This window comes from Hemitrygon akajei, chromosome 13 (assembly GCF_048418815.1).
Source record: "Hemitrygon akajei chromosome 13, sHemAka1.3, whole genome shotgun sequence".
In the NCBI taxonomy this organism is placed as follows: Eukaryota; Metazoa; Chordata; class Chondrichthyes; order Myliobatiformes; family Dasyatidae; genus Hemitrygon; species Hemitrygon akajei.
The window spans coordinates 54,039,982-54,066,967 of NC_133136.1; the positions used below are offsets into that span (position 1 = coordinate 54,039,982).

At 37.2% G+C, this 26,986-nt stretch overlaps 1 protein-coding gene across 3 annotated transcripts in view; it reads left to right on the plus strand.

Moving 5' to 3' along the window:
• Positions 1-2,677: 2,677 nt before the first annotated feature.
• aasdh (aminoadipate-semialdehyde dehydrogenase) overlaps positions 2,678-26,986 on the plus strand; it is a 32,863-nt gene continuing 8,554 nt past the window's right edge. The window contains exons 1-10 of one of the 3 annotated variants that reach the window (XM_073064613.1): positions 2,678-3,064; positions 6,306-6,426; positions 10,397-10,734; positions 14,303-14,495; positions 15,443-15,684; positions 17,204-17,310; positions 18,595-18,767; positions 20,411-20,630; positions 24,646-24,767; positions 25,820-26,675. In XM_073064613.1, the coding sequence (XP_072920714.1) occupies positions 2,772-3,064; positions 6,306-6,426; positions 10,397-10,734; positions 14,303-14,495; positions 15,443-15,684; positions 17,204-17,310; positions 18,595-18,767; positions 20,411-20,630; positions 24,646-24,767; positions 25,820-26,675 (2,665 nt within the window). In that variant the 5' untranslated portion in view covers positions 2,678-2,771. Of the gene's footprint in view, positions 3,065-6,305; positions 6,427-10,396; positions 10,735-10,801; positions 10,850-14,302; positions 14,496-15,442; positions 15,685-17,203; positions 17,311-18,594; positions 18,768-20,410; positions 20,631-24,645; positions 24,768-25,819; positions 26,676-26,986 lie in introns of those variants that run through there. The other 2 variants (XM_073064615.1, XM_073064614.1) reach the window with 2 other exon arrangements.

The window sequence follows — 26,986 nt, forward strand, 5'->3', positions numbered from 1 at the left end:
CCCTCTACGAAAAATGGTAAAGCAGTGGTCGTGGTGTTCATCAGCCTTGCTGCTTGGGGAAGTAACGGTGATCCTGGTGTGGATGGTATGTAGACCGCTCCCTGATGGAAATGGGACAAACATGAGCAAGGTGGGTGGGATCCTTTATGATGTTACTGGATCATCATTCCCACTATCCTGATTGAGAAGTTACAAAACCTGGGCCTTTGTACTTCTTCATCCTTGATTTCCTAACTGGAAGACCACAATCTGAGCTGATCAGTGTTAAATTTACTGACATACATCCTTTGTTGGTAGAATCTCAGATGGAGATGAGAGGGCGTACAGGAGCAGGATATACCAACTAGTGGAGTGGTGTAACAAAAACTTGGCACTCAATGTCAGTCAGACAAAAGAGCTGATTGTGAACTTTAGGAAGGGTAAAACGAAGGAGCACGTACCACCAATCCTGATAGAGGGATCAGAAGTGGAGAGAGTGGGCAATTTCAATTTCCTGGGTGTCAAGATTTCTGAGGACCTAACCTGGTCCCAACGTAACGAAGGCAAGACAGCCGCTATACTTTATTAGGGGTTTGAAGAGATTTGATACGTCAACAAATATACTCAAAAACCTCTATAGATGTACCGTGGGGGCTATTCTGACAAGCTGCAACACTGTCTAGTCTGGAGGAGGGAGGTGCTACTGCACAGGAGGGAATGAAGCTGCAAGGTGTCGTAAATTTAGTCGGCTCCGTTTTGGGTAATACCCTCCAAAGTAACAAGAATTTCTTCAAGGACCGGTGTCTCAGAAAGCAGCGTCCAGGGCACGCCCTTTTCTCATTGTTATCATCAGGTGGGAGGTACAGAAGCCTGAGGGCACGCACTCAGCAATTTGGGATCAGCTTCTTCCCCTCTGCCACCCGATTCCTCAATGAACATTGAACCCATGAACACCTTTTTAAATATATATTTCTCTTTTTGCACGATTTTTAATCTATCCAATATACATATATGGTTATTCTACAATATGAATTGCATTGAACTGCTGCTGCAAAATTAACAAATTTCTCGACGAAACCCGTGATAACCTGATTCTGACTTTGAATCTTTTAAAAAAATCTGTTCCATAATCCATGAGAAAACATTGCCAGTTAGGAACCTGAGCGGAAACTTTTTCAAGCAGAGGGTGTTGAGTAAATGGAACAAACTGCCAGAGAAAGTGGTATAGGCAGATAGAATATTTTAAAATTAAAATAACATACGCAGACTGAGAGAAATGGGCCAAATATCGGCAAACGGCACTATCTTGGTCATCATTAGCAATTTGGGCGGAAGAGCCCATTTCCATGCTGGATTATTCTATAACTAATAATTTCCGGTCCTCATTTTATAAATCAGAATACCAATCCCGTTATTTTAGTAATCAAAAGCAATTCAATTTTCTTTCAAAACAGGAAAAAAGTAAACTAATATGTCAATGTTGTTGAGTACTGATGCATTGTTATAGGCACAATGATGCATTAGTTATTAAATAGAGGTCTCCATCTACCCTCTCGGATGTGAAAGATCTCTTGTCACTGTACCAATCCTAGATAAGTTTCATTCCAAGTGTTCTGGGCAATATCAGAAGAACTAAAAAAAATGCAGATGCTGTAAATCTAAATGGCATAAAATGCTGGAAATATTTAGCAGGTTGGGCCACACCTGTTGTGAAAGAAGGAATAAACCGTTTATTGTCAAAGATTCTTCATCAGTCTGTTGCTGGGTATTTCCAGCATTTTCTGCTTTTAATCGCATTGCATTTTGTGTGGGCTTGTTTCGCACAAACTGACGACCACATAAAATACCTAATCTTTCACTGATCACACTTTTAGGGCATTTCATAGCTGCAAATTACCTTAGGGTAATCCAAGAAGGACGTATTCATTTAAAAATACATATTCGTTTTCATCTCAGAGGCATAGAGCACAGAAATGGAACCCTGAGTTCACCATGTTCATGCTGTCCATGAAATACCGGTCCTCTTTCCAGCACTCAGAACAAACCCTGTCTATCCAGTCTCTCCATGAAAGTGAAATACTGTCCCAAACAATATCCTGGTGAATCTTCTCTGCTCTTTCTAGTGCAATCACATCCTTCCTACAATACACTTAATGTAGGGTCTAACGACTTCTATTCTTTGGAACTTCCCAGGATCTTGTCATTCCATTGCATATGTGCACACTTGACACTAGGATAAAATTCTTAAGTTGTTCCATACACCTTACTTACGCTTCAATATATTAGCGGCGTCTGTCCCCACTTGTGAACAGCAAAAAAAGACATAAATCTCCGAGTCATTTGTGAATTTGCTAATCCTGCATACAGAGTGCCCCTTTGATCGAGCTTCCTTTGTGTAAACAATTCTAATTTGATTACTGAAACATCGTAAACCCCCTTTTCTCTATAGATTCTGAACTCCTCTAGCAATTTATTTTGTTTTGCTCCAAATTCCAGTATCTGCAGTCTCCAGTGTCTCAATCTTTGGATTCGTTTTAAATATAAAAATATAAGGTACAATTTAGAATTTCTTGCAGAACTCGACATAAAGACGAATGCAAGCGCCTCTCGATACTATGCGAGAATATCCAATGCAGTGCATGACGTTTCATGCGCGCGGGGTTATCTCTGCGTCATACTACGTCATGACGTTGTCTCAGTGGATGGACGGTGTGACCTGCGACCGAATGATCCTCTGGGTGGTTTGCTAACAAGAGGGAGGTTTGAGACCTCATGTCGACGAGCTTTCGGTGATGTTTGAAACGGCGGAGGGAGAGGTTGGAGATGGCTCCTGTGGTCGTCCGGTAGCGAGGGCGAGCGGCTTGCACGATCTGGTGCTGCGAGCGGCGGCAGGCCGTGGCGAGAGGACTGCTGTGTGCTACGACAGCGGTGCGGATGGCGGCCGCTTGTCCTACACCTACGGCCGGGTTGTCGGCCTGGCTTACGAGCTCAGCGACCGGCTGCAGCTACACTGTGATCTCAGCCATGGCTATGTCATTGGGTTGTATTGCCAGCCAACTGTAAACCTGCCCAGCTACATTTTAGGGTAATATTCGTTTTCTTACACTGCTCGCTTCAGGTTTTTTTTTATATCTGTCATCGATTTTCTTTTCATACACTCAAGGCAAGACCAAATTAGTAATGATAGCCAACACTTTTAAAAATCAATATAAGCGAGAAACACCCCTGCACAGCACCATTCATTTCGGCATGCATTTCCAGTGGGAAGTGCAATAATTCATTATGTAGCTTATATTGCTGGGGTCAGTGCGGTTAAGCATTCATGGGATGGATAAATGGGAATGGGTGGCGAGAGATTTTTCTGTTCTGGGTTGTTTGCCAATTCCAGGATACTGATGATCAACCGGGAATCTGGAGCAACACACAATCTGCCGGAAGAACTCAGCGGTTCAGTGCTGCGATGCTGTCTGTATGGAGTCTGAAGAGATTGATCTCGAACTCATTGGCTACTGCAAATTGTCCCTAGTTTAGGTGGAGGAGAGGGGGGAAAAAAAGAAAGAAAATGAAAATGCAACAGGTGGAATAGGATTGCTGGCGTAATTTCAATGGGCCAAGGCCTCCAATGTCATAAAAATCTTGGCTCTAGGAAAGTCTTGAGACCTTTTCCTGAAAGAGCTTGCATGTAAAATCAAGGCATCCTCTTAATCAGGTCTTCAGTGGATGAAGGTGAACTTTGTGAAACAGTCCAGAATTGCTTCCCTTAAGTATTTAAAATAATAGAGATCAAAAATTTTGGTTGCTTAAAATTTAGAACTACTTTAGGATATGACCAGATTTATTGCCCTCTAGTTTATCAAAGCCTTACTAAGATTTTTCTTCCCAAAGTCCAACAAGATTGCTTGATATTTTGAGGTATATTGATTACCGATAATGATTTTTCATCGGCATCAAGTTTTTTCAGGCTTTGCTTACTCTTGTTTTTGGGAAGTGAACGATTCAATTGTGAGATTGGAACAAACTCTTAAGTTAGAAAACTATTGAATGCTGTTGTTCATTTCTATTTAAATACAATTACGTGATGGGCATACACAGGAAAGTAACTTCTTTTGATGAAATATTACAGAACTAGGAGACACAATAGCAAAACTAAATTGTAATTTGGAAGGAAAATAAGAAAGCACTTTTGTTTATAGCATATGGAATTCTTGTATTCCAATAGACAACCATAATCAAATTTTCAATCACGTTTGTTGGGTAAGGGCATCAAGGAATATATGACAAAGCCATAAATAGTATTGAGGTAAATGCCAATCTTTCGAAAAGGTTTACAATTTGTTAAGGTGGAACAAGTGACTAACTTGTTCCAGGACTACTTTTTCCAAAAATTCTCTTAAGTGTATGGAATCGTTCTGGTGCTATTTATTAAAGGTACTGTGTACTCATAAATTTATTAATCATTATTTTGGTGTTCATTTGACATTTAGAACCTAAGGCTGTTTGAATCGGTAAACTCTTATGTCTGTGTTACTCTCTTTAAATTGGTACATTTATTTGTCCACTTTATTTCTCTTATGCAGTCTTGGTTCTCAGTTTCTTTTGCTGTAATGGGAAGGTTTGGATAATATACTCTTTAATTCTGACTGGTTCTTTTTGAAAGTACAGATCTTTTTAAATGTCTATAAGTAGCTGTAAATAGAGAATCATACAATTTCTGAAAGTATCTCAGCAATACAAATGTGAAAATAAAAAAACTTCATATTCTGGAAATCTGAAATAAAAATAAAACACTGGAAAATTTGATATGTTGGGAAGCATCTGTGAAAAGAGAAACGGTTACCATTTTGAGTCGAGAAGCTTTTGTCAGAAGTGGAGAAGAGAAATGAGAAAACAACTGTTTCTCTTTCCCCAGATGGTGCCTTCCACATGGCTTCTAGCTTTAATAAGGCCTCTCGGTTTGGACCCATTTAGGAACCCAGGTACCTGTGTTCAAATGCCTGATCTACTGAGTTGCTCCAACATTTTGTGTATGTTGCCTGTGATCTTTTTGATGATTTCCAACCTTTCAGTTTTTATTTCAAGTTTCCAACACCTGCAATTTTATTTTTATTTTCCTGTACTGTTGAATTAATATCCACTTCTCTTCAAAGAGTACCAGCCTTGAAATTCTGTTCCTGACTCCCTGATCAATGATAGAGCTTTCTGGTTCTCATTTTTCTCTCCATCAGCCAATAAAATAATGCTTTGTAATTTACACCACCTTCAAAGAGACTCCATCACTAAAAGTATCTTCCATCTTACTCTTTTGTAATTCTGAAATGACTGTTCCAAAAATGATTCCTCCATTTTCTCTTTCACATTCACTTATGATACTTAACCAGGCAGATGAGATAAACACTTGTCTTTTGATCTTTCCACTATCCATTGACTTAGACAATCCTTCCAAGTGAACCAACCATTCACCTCCACTTCTTCCAATTTAGTGTACTGCATTTGGTGTTCACAGTGTGTTCTCCTGTATACTGGAGAAGACAAACCAGATTGTGGACTGCTTCGTGGCATTCCTGAATTTGATCTACAGGGATGACCCTATGTTTGGCCCATCATGTGTATTTTAGGTCTTGGAAAACTCCTTCCAGTTAATTATATTCCCCACTCGTTCTCCATGGTTCCGGAATTTTTATTTTCAAAAACATACCCAACTTATTTCAAGTTGCAATTTGACTGCACTCACCACCTTTTCAGGTAGTGTATTCAAATTCAAAGCAATTTGCTGTTTTTTTTTTGAAAAATTATTTCACTTGTGGGTTTTCCTTTCACATTATATTTACTACTGCCTTGCAGGCTGAAATAATTTCCCCATATTTATTTAATCAAGCCCTCTAATGTTGAACAGCTTTTTTGGTTAATGATTCCAGCAGTCATACCTCTAAATAGATTTCTGCCTCAGTGTTCCTTCTAATGTAATTTGATGTACTAACTGAAATATAATCAGTGATTTGTGAAGGATAAATCAGAGCACTTCTCATTTTGATTGTTTTTGGTGCTGTCCATAATATGATCAGTGTGTCTAGATCCTTAAGTTTGGTTGGGCTTTTCACCATTAGGTCAACTGTCTCCATTAGTCTCTTTAATTTATTCTTTACCCAAATGTTTTATCCACATTGTCATTGCTCATGAGCCACATGTACTTAAGTGGCCTTTCTGTAGAAGAGAACTAATTAAAGAGAGAGCATTGCAAGATTATTTTTTAAACCCACTTATACTGGACAACATACTGAAAGTAAATATTTCAGAAATAATGGTTTGATATCTCTCTGCACTTCTAGAATTCTTCAAGCGGGAGCAGCTTTTTGTCCAGTTGATCCAGAAAGTTCACCTCGTTTCTCAGCATATTTTATTCAAATGTGCAAATTGAAGTACATCCTTGTTCAGAAAGATATGATACAAGTGAGTTGCTGTGCTGTAAAGTTATGAGAAAATAATATTGATTAAAAATACTTGTTTAATCAATTTTCACCTCACTTGTTTAAAAATAAATTCTTGTGATCTTTTTTAGTTTTAAACATTTCATTTAGCAGTGAGTTTATCTAAATATATATTGCTTGCATGTAACATCAGGTTCATAAGAGTCTGTTTTCTTTATATATACTGTCTCTTGGGTCCCTTCCTTCAAATGTTTATGGTTAATTATTTTGTTCCGGACCCAACTGTTGATCTTTTTTCTTTTAAAATTCAAATATTGTTAATATCATAATTTTAACAATATCCATTAACATTACACTTTTTTTCAAGTGTCCTTTGATTTTAGAGTACATGCTTTTATTTTGCATTTATTTCAATGGAACTAGAATATAAAAACAAGGAGATAATCCATAAGATTTATAAGACACTAGTCGGCTGCTCTTGGAGTATTGTCATTAGTTTTGGGCCCCTTATCTCAGACAGATGTATTGTCATTGGAGAGAGTCCAGAGGAGGTTCACGAGGATAATTCCAGGAATGAAGGGGTTAACATATGAAGAGTGTTTGGCAGCTTTGGGCCTGTATTCACTGGAGTTTTGAAGAATGCATGGGGATCTCATTGAAACCTACCGAATGTTAAAAGGACTAGAAACGGTGGATATGGAGAGGATGTTTCCTCTGGTGGGGGTATCTAGAACTGGAGGGCACAGCCTCGAATTTGAGGGGAGACTTTTTAGAATAGATGTAAGGAGGAATTTGTTTAGGCAAAGAGTGGTGGTCTGCCACAGACTGCAGTGGAGGCCAGTTCTGTGGGTATATTCAAAGTGATAGATTCCTGATTGGTCGGGGCATCGGGGATATGGTGAGAGGGCAGGTGTATGGGGTTAAATGGGATCTGGGGTCAGTCATGATGAAATAGCAGAGTGAACTTGATGGGCTGAGTGGCCTAATTCTGCTCCCATGTCTTTCAGTCTTGTGCCTTCTGTGGGTACACAGGCCATTTTGTTCCAGTTTTCTAAATTGTGAAGTGACTTAAATATAAGAAAAAATTTTTATTGGATAATCTTGTGTTTCATTTGGCACCAAGGGATTTATCTGTCTCGATTGGGTATTTTGCAGATTAAGAGCCCTTTGCAAAAATAAATTTCTCCTTGTCTCTATTCTAGAGAATATTCTCCTTACTCTGCTTGGTTCTGGAAAAAATGGTGTATGCTGGAAATCTACAAAAATTGAAAATCCAGCAAATACTCAGTAGGTTAGGCGTCATCTGTGGAAAGAGAAAAAGTTAACATTTCAAGTCTATGCATGACCTTTCAGCAGAACTAGGAATATCCACAAATATTTTAAGTTGCAGAGAAGAGTAAGAGATGTACAGAACATTGGGATTATTTATGATCGGGTGAAACAAAAAGATGCAAATAATGGTGGAAGGAGTTCTTGAATCTTCAGAAGAAATAAAATTACTCAATCTACCCCATTAGTCCTTAAATGTCTCATGAGATACCTGTTCAGTCTTCTAAACTTCAACAAGCATAGGCTACCTTCTCTTCCTGGGAACTCATTATCCCAAGAACTGCATCTTTGATTCATTGGTTTCAAACAGTATAATCTGCATTAAGTAGCAAGCCCAAACTAAATGTGACACCAAATGAGATTTTGTTACAGCCTTGAACAATTTTAGCATATTTTTCTTTTCATAGACTCTAACCTTTTTGAAGTAAATAGCTACATTTTGATTGCACTTTTTGCACTACACCAAAATTGCTCTACTGGCGTCGTGTTTGTTTTACCATAGAGGAAGGAAAAAAACCAAGTGATTACAAAATTATCTTTGGCAATTGGCAAGCTATTAAACAGACTCTGAAGGGAAATAATTGCCTTAATTTGAGAATGGCACAATCTAATCAGGATAATTCAGTATGGATTTATTTTGGGAAGGTACTATCTGATGAACTTGACTGAATTTTTTGAAGTGACGGAGTAGGTTTGAGCATAGATGGGCTTGTTAATAAATATAAATCTGTGGCACCTAAATGAGAATGGCAGATTGATTGGCTCAGTGGCAGAAGCAATGATTTCAGCATTGCTAGGCTGATGCCATCTGCATTCCTCAAGGCAGAATACTTGTTCGCTTGCCTTTTATAATACATATATTAAAAACTTAGACTTTAAAGTAGGCTCTTAAGGAAAGAAGATTGCAGATGAAATCAAAACTGTGATTAACAATGAATTTTTAAAAAAAGGTGTAAGTTTGATTAGTTGGATGGAAACTAAAGTTCAATACAGCAAAGTTTCAGGTGACTCATTTGATGAGGTCACAGAATATACATTAAGTGGAAGGATATGAGACATAGAATATAAAAGCAGGTGGATAACGGTAAGTCTATGCAATGTTAGCCCGTAAGTCCTGTATTAAACTCTGGTTGCCATATTATAAGGAAGCTATGTGGCATCTAAGAGAGAATGACAATTTGGAACTGAAATTGGCTGCAGAAAAGATGTGATTACTCTGGAGAACCTGTTGAGGTATTGTGGGACACATCAGGACCAGTATGTTTTAGCCCAGTTGAATAGCTTCTCCAATTAGCCTAAATTTCGTGGAAATAGTTAAAAGGTATAAAAAAGCAAATTACCATTTATCTGATTAAGAAATTGTGTATTTAAATTAAATACAGACCAAATTAGAACATTACCAATACTACAGTACTGTAAAGCTGTATTGGTTCCAAATATAAAAGAGTAACAGTTGACGTTTTGGGCCAAGACCCTTCTTCAAGACTGAGAGGGAAGTGGGAGAGAGATGCTCAGTCCTGAAGAAGGGTTTCAACTTAAAACATCAACTCATTTCCATAGATGCTGCTTGACTGCTGAGTTCCTCTAGCATGTTGTGTGAGTTGCTTTGGATTTTCAGCATCTGCAGATTTTTTCATGTATTTGGTTCCTAATAGTTATCAATGGAGGAATTCATCCAGTGTATGCTGCCATTTCTTTTCATTGACTGTAAATGAACAAAATTAGCACAGACACCTAGTGCAGATAATAGTCTGCCTTCATACAATGTTTTCGGTGATTACATCTTCCAAATTTTCATTTTCATTGTAACGTTCAAGATATTGTCAGTACCTTCAAATTCTTCATAGTTCCTAACTTGTTGAAGTAGTGAAGTCATTTCATTTTCACTCATGGCCATTTCTGGCATTTTCCAGCCTGAATGCTTGAAACTTCAGTAAGCAAAACCGTTCTGAATTGTCTTACTGCTCATTTCTCGCCAACTATCCATGACAAAAATTGCTGTTTTTTGAACACAAACACATGACAGATGCTATTTAAAACCAGCTCACTTTAAGAGTGTGGTGTCTTGACTGCCATGCAAGTGCATGAGACTGATGCTGTTTAGAAACTGTTCAGCAAACATCTCCTGTCCTAATTATGCAGCATAGTGTCCCAAGTTAATGAAGGGAATCATGACTATTTTCTCAATTAGTTTTTTTTCTTTAAGAGTTGTCCCAAATAAGTGGCTGCCTTGATTAACCAATGGTCCAAATAACTGGAATCCACTGTAGTTAATAGGACTAGAAAATTTTAAATGTGAAGGAAAATTGAGAATGGTTTTCTTTGGAACTGAGTTGGAGAGGGGGCTTAGTTGAAAAATATGAAATTTTAAGTAATTATAAGTAAAGGATTTAATTCTCTCACTAACTCCGTCGTACTGAAACATAACTTTTTATTTCTTCAGATGTTGCCTAACCTGCAGAAGGTTTCCAACATTTTTGTTTTTGTTCTCATTTACTTATAGACTGCTTTCTTATTTATTTATTAACATAAAATAAACATTTTATGTCATGTTTGTTTTGAGCCACATTAGCTTTGATTTGATTGAATAATTATAGTTCTTTTTTGAAGTCTGTTGTTTTGAAAGACAATATATAATATTGTACGATAACTTTATATTACAGAAATTCAGAGACTCATTTTCAGCTTGGTTGTCCATTAATGTTGAGTGTGATATACCAAAACTAAATGTAGTACTTGTGAAGATTCAGTGGCTGCTGACGGGTGTGGATTCCTTCGCTTCAGAGCCCAAAAACAAAGAGAATGTCATTTGCAGTAATGTAGAAGCTTTAAAAGAAGGGAGGTTGCAGACAACGGACTCAGATAAAAGAAGTCATGAATATAAATATGTTGACTGCCGTGGATTTTTGGCCTATATTTTGCAAACTTCAGGTACTACGGGAGCTCCAAAAATTGTTCGAGTACCTCATCAATGCATTATTCCCAATATACAGAATCTCATGTAAGTTTAACCACATGTTGTATTTTGAATTTCAGATTTTATCAGTGTCATAGTGTTAAGAGGATATGATAAATTGGATATATCTGAATAATTTCCACTGCATGGGGAATTTTGGGTAAGAAGCAGTAAGCTACATTTCATTAGAGTAATTAGAAAATGCTTTGCACCTAAGGTTTAGAAGCACAGAGTATATCTTGATCATTGATGCTAGTAGGTTGTTCACTTAATGTAAGGCTTATAGTTTAATGTTAAGCAAGTATTAAAGAATATGGGGAATCAGAGCAGAGTCAGGAAAGTATACAGTCATACTCATCACCCTTGGCATTCTTGAGAAACTGAAGACAATTAGCTTTCTAAGTAGCAGTAGTAGTAGTGGGGCTTTTTTTTCCCCATCTGGGGTGCCATTGCACACCAGGTACTGTATCACTGTGATGCAGCAAGATCTTGGGTCAATGTAAAAGTAACACAATATGATAGAAGGTCAGAATCTGCTGCATGAATGTAACACCAACATGTCCAAGAGGCATTCTTATAAAGAAATTGACACCAAGCCGCAAAGGTTATACTAGGGCAGGTGACCAAAATGGCTTGGTGAAAGAGGTAGGTTTTACAAATATCTTAAAGGGGAAAAGAGATGTAGAGAGCCACTGATGTTCAGCAAGTAAACTCCAGAACTCCACAGCCTAAGATTTCGGTGGTTGAAGGTCTGACTGCTAATAACAAGGAATTAAATTTGAGGAAATGCTAAAGTAATTGGTGACTTTGGGGTTTTGGAGAGAGCAGCCAATACTCTTGAGGGTACTTTGGAATTATTAGACATGGATAATGGCTTTTGCAATAGATCTGGCTGAAGTGTATCTGATGTTCTTAAAGAAAGAGGCCAGATTATCTTAGGGATGAAATGAGTGCTTGGTTTAAAGCTGAACTTGTTGCATGTTACACAGAGGTTATGAATAATCTAGTTAATTTTCTGACATTGACATGGAAAATTATGTGATTATTATCTGTGAAATAGTATTTTGTGATAGGAACTAATGGTAGTTGCTTTGGTTTTCCCAGTACAGATGCCCCCCGCTTTACAAATGTTTGCTTTACGCCACTTCACTTTTACAAAAGACCTACATTAGTAACCTGTTTTCACATTTCAAATAGGATTTTCGCTTTTACGAAAATTTTTCCCATATAAATCAATGGTTCTTTGCTTTACGCCATTTTGGCTTAAGAAAGGTTTCATAGGAACACTCTAACTTTGTAAAGGGGGGGGGGGAACACCTGTATTTAGTTGGAGGATATTCCTACTCATTCATTACTGGATATTGAGTAAGATGTTTGACAGAGGCAAATTACTGCAGATGCATAGAACATAGAAAACCTACAGCACAATACAGGCCCTTTAGTCCACAATGCCGTGCTGAACATGTACCTTAGAAATTACCTAGGTTACCCTTAGCCCTCTATTTTCCGAGCTTCAGATGTGGAAAAAATTCAAAATATCAGGCACAACCTGGGGATGGAGATTTAGGGTTCTGGTTTTGAGAAATATGTTTCATCAGACTGACCATTCATCATGTCTTGGCCTGATGTAAGTTGGTCACAGATACTGAAAGCTTTTCGACAATGATAAATTCAATGATAATTGTATAGAGTTGGTGATGAGATAAAGATGGAAGTCACAAGCATTGGAATATGTCACCAAGAAAACACATATAGTTAAGAGGTAGAACATATTCAGCAGGATAAATTTATTCAAGTAATTTTAAGTTTCCAAATCTTTCTTGGGTCAAATACATAGTTCAAAATTCCCAAGTTTAAAGTAAATTTATTGTCAATGTATGTATGTATCACCAAATACTACCTTGAGGTTCATTTTCTTGCAGGCATTCACAGTAGAACAAAGAAATATATAATCAATGAAAAACTGCACCCAAAGACTGACAAACTAAGTTCAATGAGATAACTGTCTGTCTGCATATTGACAATTAAAACAAACATATTGTGGGATAGAACCTACTGTGAAAAATGGGAACTCAGGCACGCCAATAAAATTGTCCAGAGAATCTGAGGTAGCATCAAAGATTAATACAATTTCTTTCAAAGTATTTTTGAAACTGCCATTGTCAGTCAAAATTCTCCCTGTGCTTTTGGATAGTGTATCTGGAAGGTGTCAATTGAAACCTTTATGGAGGAGAGAGGCTGTTCATTTCGCCCTTTCTTAGTAGTACAGTACTGTGCAAATTCTTAGGTACTTGTAAAAAAAAATTATCTAAAGCAAAGATGCTTTCAAAAATAATGAAAAGTTTCTAAAATATCAAAAAATTACTGTAAAGAGTGGAAAACAGTTTTTTAAAAAAAACCAAATCAATATTTGGTGTGACCACCCTTTGCTTTTAAAACTGCATCATTTTTCTTAAAGTATAGTCATGCAGTTTTCTGAGAAAATCAGTTAGTAGGTTGCTTCAAGCATGTTGAAGAACTTGCTACAGTTTTTTTTTCTGCAAAGTTTGATTATCTTGCTTGCTTCTTTCTCTTGGTAATCCCAGACAGCCTCGATGATGTTGAGATCAGGACTCTGGAGGCTATACCATCTGAAACTATATATAAAAAAAAGCTGGCTGCTTAAGACTTTTGCACAGTACTGTAGATGGAAAATACAAGAAATATTTAGAACTTTCAGTTTAGAGGTGATCTTAAAATGGAATCTAAGTTTTAACAGGCTTGGAAAATAAAGCTAGCACATTAGTTTCAGGTCTACTAAAAACAGGAAAAAATGGTATTTGTTTATCTAGCAATTTGTTTATCTGTATCAGGGTGTCCAAAACTCTTGTTTAGCCAATGAAATAATTTTTCATTCGATTCATTGTTGTAGCAGGTATTCACAAGCACCATTGTGATGAAAGGCAGATTATTTTTAATGATATGTACGTAGGTTTACTACAATACAGAACTGAGATTAAATCACACTTGTAGTACCATGTGAAATAAATATTGGTCATGCAATTAAGTTAATTTCCTGCTGCTGATCTAAATAGTGTCTTAAAATCTTCTGCATCCACCAGAGAAAGTAAGTAAAGCCTGTCACAGTAAGAATTGTCTTCATACTAACCTAGAGTTTCACCATGCAGCACCATGCTCCATGCTCAAAGTAGGAGTTGATCCCACAATTGAGAAGTCACAATCAATGCAATTCTTTTTGTAATGGAAAGGTAGAAAATCTGGTAAACCTGAAGGGTTGAGATTTACCTTGCCCAATCCTGTTTTCATGAGCTGGGGTTTTTCTCATCTAGGCTTACAGTATTTAGTAATGTTCCAGCTGTTTGTTATTATTGAATCTATTATGTTAGGGTCAACAAATAAGGAAAATAGTTTAACAGTTGGTGTTTTGATTAAACCAAAAGCCATACTCAGACTAGATTGAAGTATGAATTCCTTGTTTTGTTACTAATTTAAAATGAAAGTTTGCCATCTTTCTTCCAATGTCAAATTGCAGTAAAATATTTCTTAAAATCTTGAACTTAGCTAGCTTCATTATTGCAGCTTTATTTACCTTTTTATTTGTTTTGTTTTACAGGTCAATCTTTGATGTTTCATCAGAAGATGTAATTTTTATGGCCTCTCCTCTGACATTTGACCCTTCAATTATTGAAATATTTATAGCCTTATGCAGTGGAGCTACACTGCTTATTGTTCCACCAGTTATTAAAATGATGCCAAAGAGACTAACAAAGATTCTTTTTAATCATCACAAGGTGTCTGTAATGCAGGTATGGTGGTATCAGAGTGGTATGGAAGCCATCATTATACTTGTCACATAACTTTGGCTTGCAACTTATTTGTAAGCCAGATTAAAGTTACATGAACTTGTAAAAATATCATCACCAAGTATTAAAATGAAACAAACAGATTAGCAGAGTGTTAATATTTATTGAATTGAGCAATTGTGCTAAAGCTGAATAGAATTGTGGTTAACCACTTACAGTACATTGCTGAAAATAGTTCAGGGATCACACTAAGTTGTCCTTGATAATTTAAAAAGTTAATGAATGATCTAATTGTAGTTCTCAACGTATTAAAGGTGGTTAATAGAGAGGAGGGAGAGAAGTTATTTACACTGCTTGAGCGTAGAATTTAGTATTTCAAGAGTCAGGAAAGACTGGATATGCAAAGGATGTATAAGCTTGCAGCTTTTGCAGAAAGCAAAGTCAGTTGATATTAAATGATAAGACTGAAGAAGAATATTACAAAACTATATTACTAGTTGGTAATGTAGAATTTGGTTTCAGCTTTTCAGCTATGATCTCACAATGTTGAAATAGGTTGAATGCATGAAATAGATTACTATCTGATCTTTCACCAAATATTGATACTGTAGATAACAGCCGTTTGATTTGAACTGCTGTTGCTTACCCACTACTTTCTGAGCCAATATTTTTTAATGATGTTTATGTAAGTACAGGATTGTGTTGTTTGTGATGCTCATTCAAGTTAATTAGCCAATAATACTTGCCATCTAACTTCACATTTGAGGAATAACCTTTTGAAAATGAAAGTTTAGCCAATGTTCAAAAAATTGTATCTCATCATGGGCTTGATTTTCAAGAAATGAGGATGTAAAATTAGTAATCAAGCAACAAATAGCTGTAAACCTAGTGTACATCTTTATAATGTGAATCTTGAAATATAATGACAAATTAATTCTATCTCTTTTCAGGTTACACCAACATTAATTAAAAGTTTTGGATCCAAAATTCTGGCCTCTGTAGTGCTTTCAGATAATTCACCTCTGCGTGTGTTAGCACTTGGTGGTGAACCATTTCCTCCATTGGATGTACTGAAAAGTTGGCGTGAAGAAGGAAACAAAACCCAAATTTTCAATCTATATGGCATTACTGAAGTGTCATGTTGGGCTACGTACTACAAAATTCCTGAAGAAATCCCACATAGTACAAGACAGTAAGTCTACATAATTTATAATATGAAACATGGGAAATACGAGTGTCCGAAAACACTCCATGCTGAACTAATAACTTAAGAGGCTATTCAACTCATGTGGCCCATGCTGGGTCCCATCGTGGCACCAATTTTTGATTGGCCTTATTTTAGCAGTAATGAGACAGCCTACAGAGGAGATGTTGACACCCTGACATAGTGGTGCCAGGATGACAACCTCTTCCTCAATGTCCAAAGAACAAAGTAGCTGATTGTGGATTACAGGAGGAACAGAGATAGACTCGGCCCGATCAACATCAATGGGTCTGCAGTTGAGAGGGTGAGTAGTTTCAAGTTCCTCGGTGTACACGTCCCCAATGATCTAACATGGACTGTATACACCAGCCGTGTAGCAAAAAAGCACAACAATATCTCTTCCACTTCGGGCAACTGAAGAACTTAGGCATGGACCCCCAAATCCTCGAGACCTTCTACAGGGGCACGATTGAGAGCATCTTGACTGGCTGTATCACGGCCTTTTACAGGAACTGCACCAACCTTGACCACTGGGCACTGCAGAGAGTGGTATGGACAGCCCAGCACATCTGTGAATGTGAACTTCCCTCCATTGAGGACATTTATAGCAGCAGGTGCAGAAAGAAGGCCTGGAAGATTATCAGGGACACCAGTCACCCCAACCATAAACTGTTTCAGCTGCTTCTGTCTGCCAAACGCTACTGCAGCATTATAGCTAGGACTATGGGACAGCTTCTTTCTACAAGCCATTAGACTTTTAGATTCACATGTCTGTGCATTACAACAGAGTAATAATGCAAAGAGTTTTACTCCCTCACGTTGTGGGATGGTTGTAAGGTTTAAATAAATTCTAAATTCAATACATGTTACTAAAGTTAGAGAACAGTAAGGAACTCTATTTTGGTACTGTTGATTTTATAATAAAAAGTTGACTAGGTTACTAAACAGACAGCTTTACTTTTCTTCAGATTTTAGTGAGATGCTTCATGTCCAGAATAGGCAAATGAGCCTTGATGTAATGATTCACTCAATAAGGAGTTGCAGCCCCAGTAACCTTTGAGCAGGGGAACGGCTTTCCCTAGTGTACAAAGTAAAATTTTAAGTATTTTCTTGTCTTTGACAATCAAAGCCATCTAGCCATCAAATCAAAGCCAGCCATTGAAGCAAAAGATGGGAAAATCCAACCCATAAAGATTTTTTTTTGCTTTTTTTTTCATTACAATAATTTGATGTCCCTTAGAAGATAGGCTCTTGATGCCAAGTGCTGTTCTGTTCCCCAAGAAATATATTATTCTAAACATATTAAGTAGCTGGTATAGTTTTTGATGGTCCATGTAAAACACTTTTAGTTATAATATCATGTTATGTAACTGCCCTGGCATAATCATAAAGTAAGCCCAGAATCAGTTACTTCTTAAAAAATGCTTATTGATACTTGTGATAGCTGGAGGTTGCTTACATCTTAAATATCATTGGATATTAATTGTTATTTCTGTTTGTGCTTTAGGTATGAAGACCATGTGCCTTTAGGATTTCCTCTTTTAGGAACCATTTTAGATGTTGTAGATGACTCTGGCAAGGTAATCCAGGAAGGAGAAGGGCAAGTTTTCATAGGTAGGGACTTTTTTCTTTTGCATCTTAACTATGAAATAGTTTGTTGCAGACTTTTGTGTTTGGAAGGAGGAGTTGTAAATAATTCTGAAAAAGATATTACAGTAATCCTTCTGATTGATCACATCTGAGTTTTGCCATTCTTTGGCAAATCTTGCTGTTAGTGCCATTCCATCCAGAATGTTGTGATACTTGGGGTTTTTGCAGAATGCAAAACTCTTAAATTTGCAGGCAACTCTGCTGGTTATTTCCTGAATACACCCTGACATTGGAGTGCATTTGCAAATGTTGAGTTAAAATAGTTATATATATTTGGAAAGTTCTTGAGTATTTTAAGATGAGCTTAACTTTGCTCGTCTTAAGAACTACTTGATATTTAATAAATTTTGAATGTTTCTCTATTTAAATTCAGAAAAATTGTGGGTTAATACAGCACAGGAATTAACTAAGCTAATGATGCCTAGTTAAACTCATCCTTTCTGCCTGCACATGGTACTTATCCCTTAAACTCTGCATATTCATCTAAGAGTTTGTTAACACTTCTATCACATCTGCCTCCAGCACCCTGGCAGCGCATTCCAAGCACACACTAATCTCTTAAGTAAAAAATGAAATAAGTTCACCCTACACACCTCTTTTGAACTTTCCCTCTCTCATAGTGTTAGATAATTTGACATTTTGACCCTCGGGAGAAAAGGTACCAACTGTCTATATGTCTACCTCTGATCATTTTATAAACTTCTATCAGGTCTCCCCTCAGGCTGAGCCACTCCAGAGAAAACAACCCAAGTTATGCCTGATATCTCTTTATAACACATGCCTTCTAATCCAGGCAGCATCCTCGTAAACCTCTTTTGCATCTATCCTAAGCCTCCACATCCAGGTAATCAGAATTAATTGCAATATTCCAGATGTAGCATAAAGACAGTTAATATTACTGCAACAGAGTTCCTGACTCTTGAACTCAGCATCTTGAATAATAAAGGCAAACATGCTACCCCTCCTTTACGACACCATGTTCATCTCCCTCTTTATTTAGTATCTTTTTTGGTTACGTTGTTGTGATCTTTTGTATGCAACTAAATTTTCACATACTATGCTTCTTAATGCAAAATGTTATCACATACATAATTGGGGACACATGTCTTCATAATGCTGCATATTAAAATAACCATGTGAATACTAAGGCAAGTGGCCATGTTAATGCATTAGAAGTGGAATTCTATACATGTTGTTAAAAATGTTATGTAGTAATGAGTTAGATTTTGTATTTTTATTTTTCTCCAGGTGGTGAAGAACGTGTATGTTTCCTAAATGATGAAATAACTCTGCTCTCAGGAATAAAGCGAGCCACTGGCGACTGGGTAGTTGTTAAAGATGGACAGATGTATTATTTAGGTCGTAAAGACAACCAAATTAAACGTCATGGGAAACGTGTAAATCTTGAAAGTATACAGCAGGTAACTATTGTAAATCAATTTCTATCATATACGGTACAGTAAAACCTGTTCAAGATATTGTAGATTTACAAATTAGGTTACATGCATTGGATAGAGATTTGTTAACACATTAGCAGAAGCGGATTACAGGTGGCCCCTGTTTTTTGAACGTTTGCTTTACAACAACTTGCTGTTACAAAAGACCTACATTAGTACCAGTTTTCGCTAACCAGAGGATTTTTGCTTTTACGAAAAAAAGACACCCGGTCTATACGTGTATTTACCCCGAGAAAGACCACAATGACCGTGAAGCCTTGTGCGGGTAGTTGTTTGCGCATGCGTGTGAGTGCGTAGGTGTGTACGTGTGCATGCGTGTATGGGCTGATTTTTGTTTCTTCAAATCGATTTTGGCTCACTGTCTTCCCGAGTTTGATAAGTGAAACTACACTGTACCTACAATATTTCTACTTTATATAGCGTGTATATTTATCATATCATTCCTGCTTCCTATGTTAGTGTTATTTTAGGTTTTATGTGTTATTTGCTTTGATTTGGTAGGTTTTTTTTAGGTCTGGGAACGCTGAAAAATTTTTCCCATATAAATTAATGGTAATTGCTTCTTCGATTTATGACATTTCAGTTTATGAACAGTTTCATAGGAACACTACCTTTGGATTGCAGGGGGAGCCTGTATTGGCTAAAGGCCCACAAAAGGGTAGGCATGAATAGCTCTGTTTCAGCTTGGTAGTTACCGACTGGGTACCACAGGAATCAATATGCTCACTTGGATGTTTGCAGTTCAAATCATTAGTTGCAAGAAACAAGTAATTGTGTATGGTGGAATTGGGTATTTGGTTCATAAAAAAAGGAAGTAGAGTGATACAGTACGAATAAAGGCAAATGGCATGTTGGCATTTTTATTGTAAAGAGTTTGAGTGAAAAGGAAAGTTCTTTTTTGCACGTGGCTTCACTGAGACCTCAGAGTATGAGGTCTGATCTCCATATCTATAAAAGGCTTGGACTCAACCCACCATAGATTCACTAATTTGATTCTTGGCTTGTAGGATTGACCCAAAAGGAGAGACTAAGGAAGGTTGTCTTGTCCTTACTGGCATTTAGAAGAATGAGATTGATCTAATTGAGCAATTCAAGAATCAGTGAAGTATTGGCAATGTTAATGTGAGCAGCTGCTAATTGAGTGTAGGGGTCTTGAACTGAAGGTCATGGTCTTGAGAAAGGAATTTTCATTTGGGTCAAGATAAAAAAGACATCAAAGACAAAAACTTTTAGGATGTGCAACAGCTTCTTTCCCCAGACCAAAAGACTACTGGACAACATTTGTGTGGTAAATGCATTTTATTATCTGTTAACTTATTTGTGGTAATATTACTTTGTGTGTGTCTTTTATGTACTGCGATGTGCACCTTGGTCTGGAGAAATGTTTCATTTGGTGGTATACATGTATGTGGTTGAATGACTATAAGCTGAACTGGATTTCTATTCTCATAAGGTTATAAATTTTGTGAATTCTCTATTTCAAAGGGTTTATGGCACGATCTACCTTTTGAAGATGACTTCTTTACATTAGATTTTTTTATTGCTTTTGTTAAAAGATTACTGAATTTAATGATGAAAATATTGTAATAAATTCTAAATAATTCTAGGTAGCTGAAAGCTTGAAGCAAGTGGAAGCTTGTGTATTGACTATATGTGATCAAGATCAGATGATTCTGTTTGTTGTGCCCAGTGGTTTACCTGAACAACAGAACAAGAATTCCACTAATTTCTGCAGAGATATCCTCTCTGATCTTGGAAAACTGCTCCCTTCACATGCAATTCCAGATGATGTTGTACAGATCAATTCAATGCCATTTACATCTCATGGTAAATTACAAATTTTAATGAAATCTTCTATATCTGATCCAGCATTCTTCAATGTAATATCTTAATTTGTATTGTTAATAAGTCCAATCCAAATTTTAGCTGAGGAAGTGGAGCACTGTCTTGAAGGATACTAACTGATTGGAATTGGAGAAGAAGCCTACTTTCCACATCATGGAAATAGACTTGCTGGATTTACTTAGTAGGTCAGGGATTGCCTGAGCAGAGAGAAACAGAGTTAGCATTGAGGTTGTAAGCAAATATTTATGAAAATTTACTGCAGACTTATTGGAAGGTGCAATGACACTGGAGTTGTTATTCATAGAGATGGAAGAATGAACTGGCAGTCATGGTGAATAATCCCTTGGGAATGCTGAAAGAGAAGGAGGTGATACTGGCATTGTATTGAAGCTTGTGGAAATTATGGCAGATGCAAATTGGGTGAAAGGTGAAAACAGAATTCTGTCCTCAGTCGGGGTAGGAAGAAGGTGGGTAAACCTCTGCCCTTTTAGTCTTAAGCAACCCTACCACAGGAAACAAGAACAGGCTAAATACAGTCTACTTCATATCTCCAAGGAAATGAGCATAGTCTGAACCCATGAATTGCTGAGTGAGTGGAGTTAAAGGAGAATTTGTTTTTTTTTTGTAAGAATGAATTCATCCAGATAAAGGAGTGGTGGTCCAGGAAAGGAGATGTAGTTGGATATTAGATCAAGAAAGCAGCAAAGAACCCTTGGACCATCCTGGTGATGGATAGAGATGTAGTAGGCTAGATCTCAGTAGTGAAAATGAGACAGCTGTGACTAGGAAACTAGAGGAATTCAGAGGTCTCAAATATCCCCATGAAAGTTAAGCTAAGTAACTGGGAGAGAGTAGTGGGGGAGCATGGTTCAAAGGGAAGCTTGAGGGATATCAGAGAGCTAGCACTCATTCATGAAGAGGTTGGTTCACTATACAACAATAGCAGTACATTTGTTTACATTATTGATTTCAATCTAGGATATGTTCTTAGTGAGCAGAGTGCTGCAGTTTAGGTAGGGGATAGATAGAATGAATAAGTGCAGTGGAATCATTAAGAAAGTCATTGTCACATTATTATTTGTTGGTGAATAGTTCCAGAAAGAGTCAGAGTCTGGGCTGGGGGTGGGCTTCCAAGTCAATCAAGTATTCAGAAGATCTGGAAAAAACGTATTCAGTTTGGGTGGCGATTCGTGATGAAAGAAATGAACATTAAGGTGAAAGCAGTGGAGAAAGAATTAAATATCATCTGTTGGGTTCAGTGTCCCTTGAGGCTTCTGCTGAGGACTGATTGCTTGAGAAGGAGGGGAAGATCAGAAATGGTAGTGAAAGCAAAAGACAAAAGGGATATGACTGAAGGAGAAATATGAAAGGGGAGAAAGATGTGGTGGAATATTAGGATATCCTCTGAAAGGAAAAAGAAATATCTTTTGTTGAAGAACCAAACTTGACAATGAAGTGGAGCTATTAATTGATTGTTGCTCTCCATGTCATGTGGCGCATCGGGCGGGAACCTTGCTGTTTCCTTAGCATTTGTCTACTGTTTTATGAGGTTGAGTTGCTAGCTCAATGCTCAACCCAGTATGGATGGAAAGTGTGCAAGGAGCCAGCCAGATTCAAAGCCAGGTCCACTTGCCTCGATGTCCGGTGAGAATGCTACTACACTACCGGCTGGCTTGAAGTGGAGCTCAGGATAACTGTGAAAGAATGATGGTCGCTGCTGTTGGGATGAGGTATCAAGGGATCATGTGCAAATGCACCTCTAGATATGACATGAGCTGTGATTCAAGAAAAGTTCCATCCTTTCTTTGTTAACATCGAATCTGAACAAAACTCGGGAGACCAGCTTCTTATAGTTACCACAGTTTATTGTGCACCCTCCTGCAGGAGTTTGAGACCTAGTTGTCAGAGGGAAGGCACATAAGTACTGCTACCATCCTACAAATGGGCCTGTTCCCTCAGGTTACAGCTGTGTATTTACACATAGTAAGCCCCATACATTACTGTTGCAAGATGTTATTTGAACTGTTACGCCCACCAAGTCTTTTGGTGCAAAATTTAGTTACAGATAAGAGAGTCCGCTAGATCAAGGCTTAATTACAGATGGATGTTCATTCCTGTCCTTATCAGTGAGCCCTCCTTCCCTGCACAAATGAGGGTACAATGTACAATGTTATCAAACTCTCAATGTCTCTCTGCAAGGTGGGCTGAACGCAGAGTTTACTTCAGTTCAAAAATTCCTATTCAGTCCCAATTATTCTTTTAGCCAGAGGCTACATAGGTTCAAAATGATTTTTTTATATCCCCAAATCCTCATCTTCATAGGTTTCATTTCTTACTGAATTTTTTCATTAATTAATTTCATGAATTAATTCTGTCTCTTTACAAATACTGATAATCTACTGAAAATATATATCATTCTCTGTTTTATATTTCAGATTTCTAGAATCTATAGTTTTATTTTTAAATTTGTCAGTGAAGTATCGTGTGATTTTGTTTTTAGGATGAGTGAATTGCATGTATTTCTGTAGAAATAATGTTATGGTCTACCATCCAATTTACAGAATTATGGTGTCTGCTGGGCCCTGTGAAGTCTTGTTCTGAGTGACTCTGCGTTGTCTTTGATAACTAGTTGAGGCTGTCTTTTTCTCGTTTGAGTTATATTGGCTTTCCCAACACATGACATTTGCTATTTATATACCCTAAAATTGTGATTTAGCAAACATCCATACTTGATCCTTGGTGTTGACATCCAATTTGATAACTGAACACCTACAGTAGGCATCAGACATGGTTCAATCTCTTGGTTGAATGCATGAAATACCACAGAAAAATATATATACATTTTATAAGGTATTTTTTTTACATATCTTGCTGTATGCTTTTCCAAATTCGAGCACTTTACCCACTTTCTTCCGTTGTTTATTTACGTGAGATAGAAATCAGTGGCAAGGGCAGAATTTATTGCCTGCCACTAACAGTCCTTGTGAAAGTGATGACAAAGCCATTTTAGAAGAAAGTTGTGAGATTACATCATAGCAATGTGGTTGTCACATTTTGTCAAAGTTACAGGGTAGATTTCCTTCCCTAAAGTTCATCACCATCTGGATAGATTTTTACAAAAAATTGCTAAACCAAACATGTTCTCCAGCAATTCTGCATGGGTGGGGGTGGTGCAGTGGAATTGAACTCAGATTTATATTGTTATTCCATATTTCTGGTTTAGCAACCTTGTAGTTTAACTACTATGATACAGTCAGTGGCCACTTTATTAGGTACACGAGGTGTTGATTTATTGTCTTCGACTGCTGTAGCCCATCCACTTCAAGGTCTGACAGGTTGTGCATTCAGAGATGCTCTCTGCACACCACTATTGTAACATATGGTTATTTGAGTTGCTGTCACTTTCCTGTCAGTTTGAACCAGTGTGACCATTCTACTCTGACCTCTTTCATTAACAAGGCATTTTCACCAACAGAACTGCTACTCATTGGATGTTTTTTGTTAGCACATCATTCTCTGTAAACTCTAGAAATGGTCGTGTGTGAAAATCCCAGGAGATCAGCAGTTTTTGAGTTACTCAAACCACCTCATCTGACACTAATAATCATTCTACAGTCAAAGTCACTTAGATCCCGACGTACAAAAAAGCTGGATGAACTCAGCAGGTCGGGCAGCATCCATTGAAAGGAGCAGTCAATGGATGCTGCCCGACCTGCTGAGTTCATCCAGCTTTTTTGTACGTCTTGATTTGACCACAGCATCTGCAGTGTACTTTGTGTTCACTTAGATCCCATTTTCTTTCCTATTCTGATGTTTGGTCTGAACAAAAACTGAACTACTTGACCATGTCTGCATGAGTTGCTGTCAACCGATTGATTTGATCAGATATTTGCATTAACAAGCTGGTGTACTGGTGTACCCAATAAAGTGGACACTGAGTATTATATATTAACTGAGCTAATGTTCATTCAACTGAAAAAAAATCTGTTGCATCTAGGCAAAATAGACCGAACTATTTTGATTCAGACATATGGAGAAAAATCAAAAGCGAAAAACACAAATTCAATTCACATTTTAGGGAAAAAAGAACTCTGGGAAGGTATTCATCAACTATGGAAGGTAAGCTTTTAAAAATGTTGCTATTGTTGGTATCATTTTCTTGTTTATGTATTCATATATCAGAGAATAAATAATAGATCACAAACAAATCCTTTAATCATTGGTTATCATAGAAATGCGGAAAAGCTTTCAACTCAGGTTTGTTCAGCCGTTCAATGAAGTTATGATTGCTATGTTCCTAATTTCATTGACCCCCTAAGCTGAGTCAATCCCTTAAAAGGATTGTATGGCCTTGGATTCAGTGGAGAATATGCATGGTTAACGTTCATAGAATGATTACAGTACAGAAATGCAATTTAGCTTTGAGTCCCCACTGCTTGATTTCAAGAGTAACCCAGTTAGTCCCAATCTGTCACCCTCTCTCCATAACAATGTAAATTCTTGTTGATACTGATGTGGTTGCATTTTGAACCCTGTAATCAATTCTGCTTCTGCCATTCATCTGGCAGCTCATTGCAGACTTTTATTATTTGCCATCTAAAAATATTGTTCTTCTAGCTGCTTTTGGTTCTTCTGCTAATCATATTCACTCTCTGTCTGTAAGTTCTTGACCACCCTGCCAGTATTTCGTGCTGCCCTTAATGGATTTAGCTATCACTATTAAATCTCCTTACAACCTCTTCTGTTCCAAAAAGAACGATCCTAGCATCTCCACTCTGTTCGTATAACTATGATACCTCATGCCATTCATCATTTTGGTAACACTATTGCATCTTTTCCAAAGTCTTCTCAACTTCAAGCCTCTAGTTCCAACTTAGTTGCTTTGTTAGAACTCTTGTCTGAATTTTGTTTTGTTGGTTATGTAAGCAAGAGAGAGCAATATTGAAGGGCATGCTGTGGAAAGGATCTCACAATCTTTCACTAAAGTCAAACTTTTATTAAAAATACATTCTTTCCTTTTTAAAAAAAAAACGTTTTCAGAGAATTCTGTGAGGCCAGATAGTAAAGAGTAAAATGTTGCTGTAATAAATGAATTACTTTTAGTTTTCAGGTATAACTAATGAAATTATAGGTCTGTGTGATTTTCTTATGCAATTTTGTTTTGGTTGCAGGTGGTTCTTGATCTTACGGAAGATCTGATAGATATCGCTGATGATTGCATGTTTCTGTACAGTGGAGGAGATTCCTTGAAAGCTTTAAGGCTTGTCAAAGAAATTGAGACATTTGTAGGACAAAGGATATTTGGACTTACTGAAGTCGTTTTAAACAACTCATTGCTAGATATTTACAATTATATTACCAATGCAACATTGTTTGAAGTTGAGAACAATGAAGAACTGGATGATAAAAGGAGGACAAAACCAAAAAAGATGAACGATAAAAGTGCAAGATTTCATTCAGAACACATTAACCATTGGAAATCAGTAGCCATTAATGGTAGCTTTACTGCCATTAGTAGAGGGAGTAGAATCACATATTTAAGTTATGATAACTCTGCAGATAGACTTGAAATGCAAAAAAATAATGAATTGATGGGTGGCACTTCAAATGGAAAAGAAAAGAAACAGCCTATTTTTTTTAGTGTGTCTGAAATTATGAATGAAGATATATCATTAAATAAAAAGAAAATACCAGTGAAGAGAAATTGGCTGGAGTCCTTTGAAAACCAAATAGTAAATCCATCACATATATACAAGAAACCCTTTCCAGATAATTTTTTATCTAATTGTGGATCTGTATCATTCAAAATTAGATGGAAGTCTGATACTGCCAAATGTGTGGATGCATCACCTCTCCTGGTAATATCAGGGAATGATGGCTCAGATGTAACTGTGTACATTGGATCTCACTCTCACAGGATGCAAGCAATTGATGTTTTTTCTGGAGAAATAAAATGGGAAAGAATTCTAGGAGACCGGATTGAGTCATCAGCTTGTATATCTAGATGTGGAAACTATATTATCGTGGGTATGAAACCTGACATCTATTGTTTATAATAATTGAAAGAAGAATGACTTTAGGATCATTCATCCTAGATTCTGGAGCTTTTATTTTTATCAAGATAATGCGTGGAATAGGCCCTTCTGGCCCTTCAAATCACACCGCCCGCAATCCCCCCAATTTAATCCTAGCCTAACCATGGGACAATTTACATTGACCAATTAACTGACCATCCGGTATGTCTTCGGATTGTGGGAGGAAACTGGAGCACCCAGAGGAAATCCATGTTGCCTGTACTGTAAAATGTTGAACTAACCACTGTGCTACCATGCCACTGA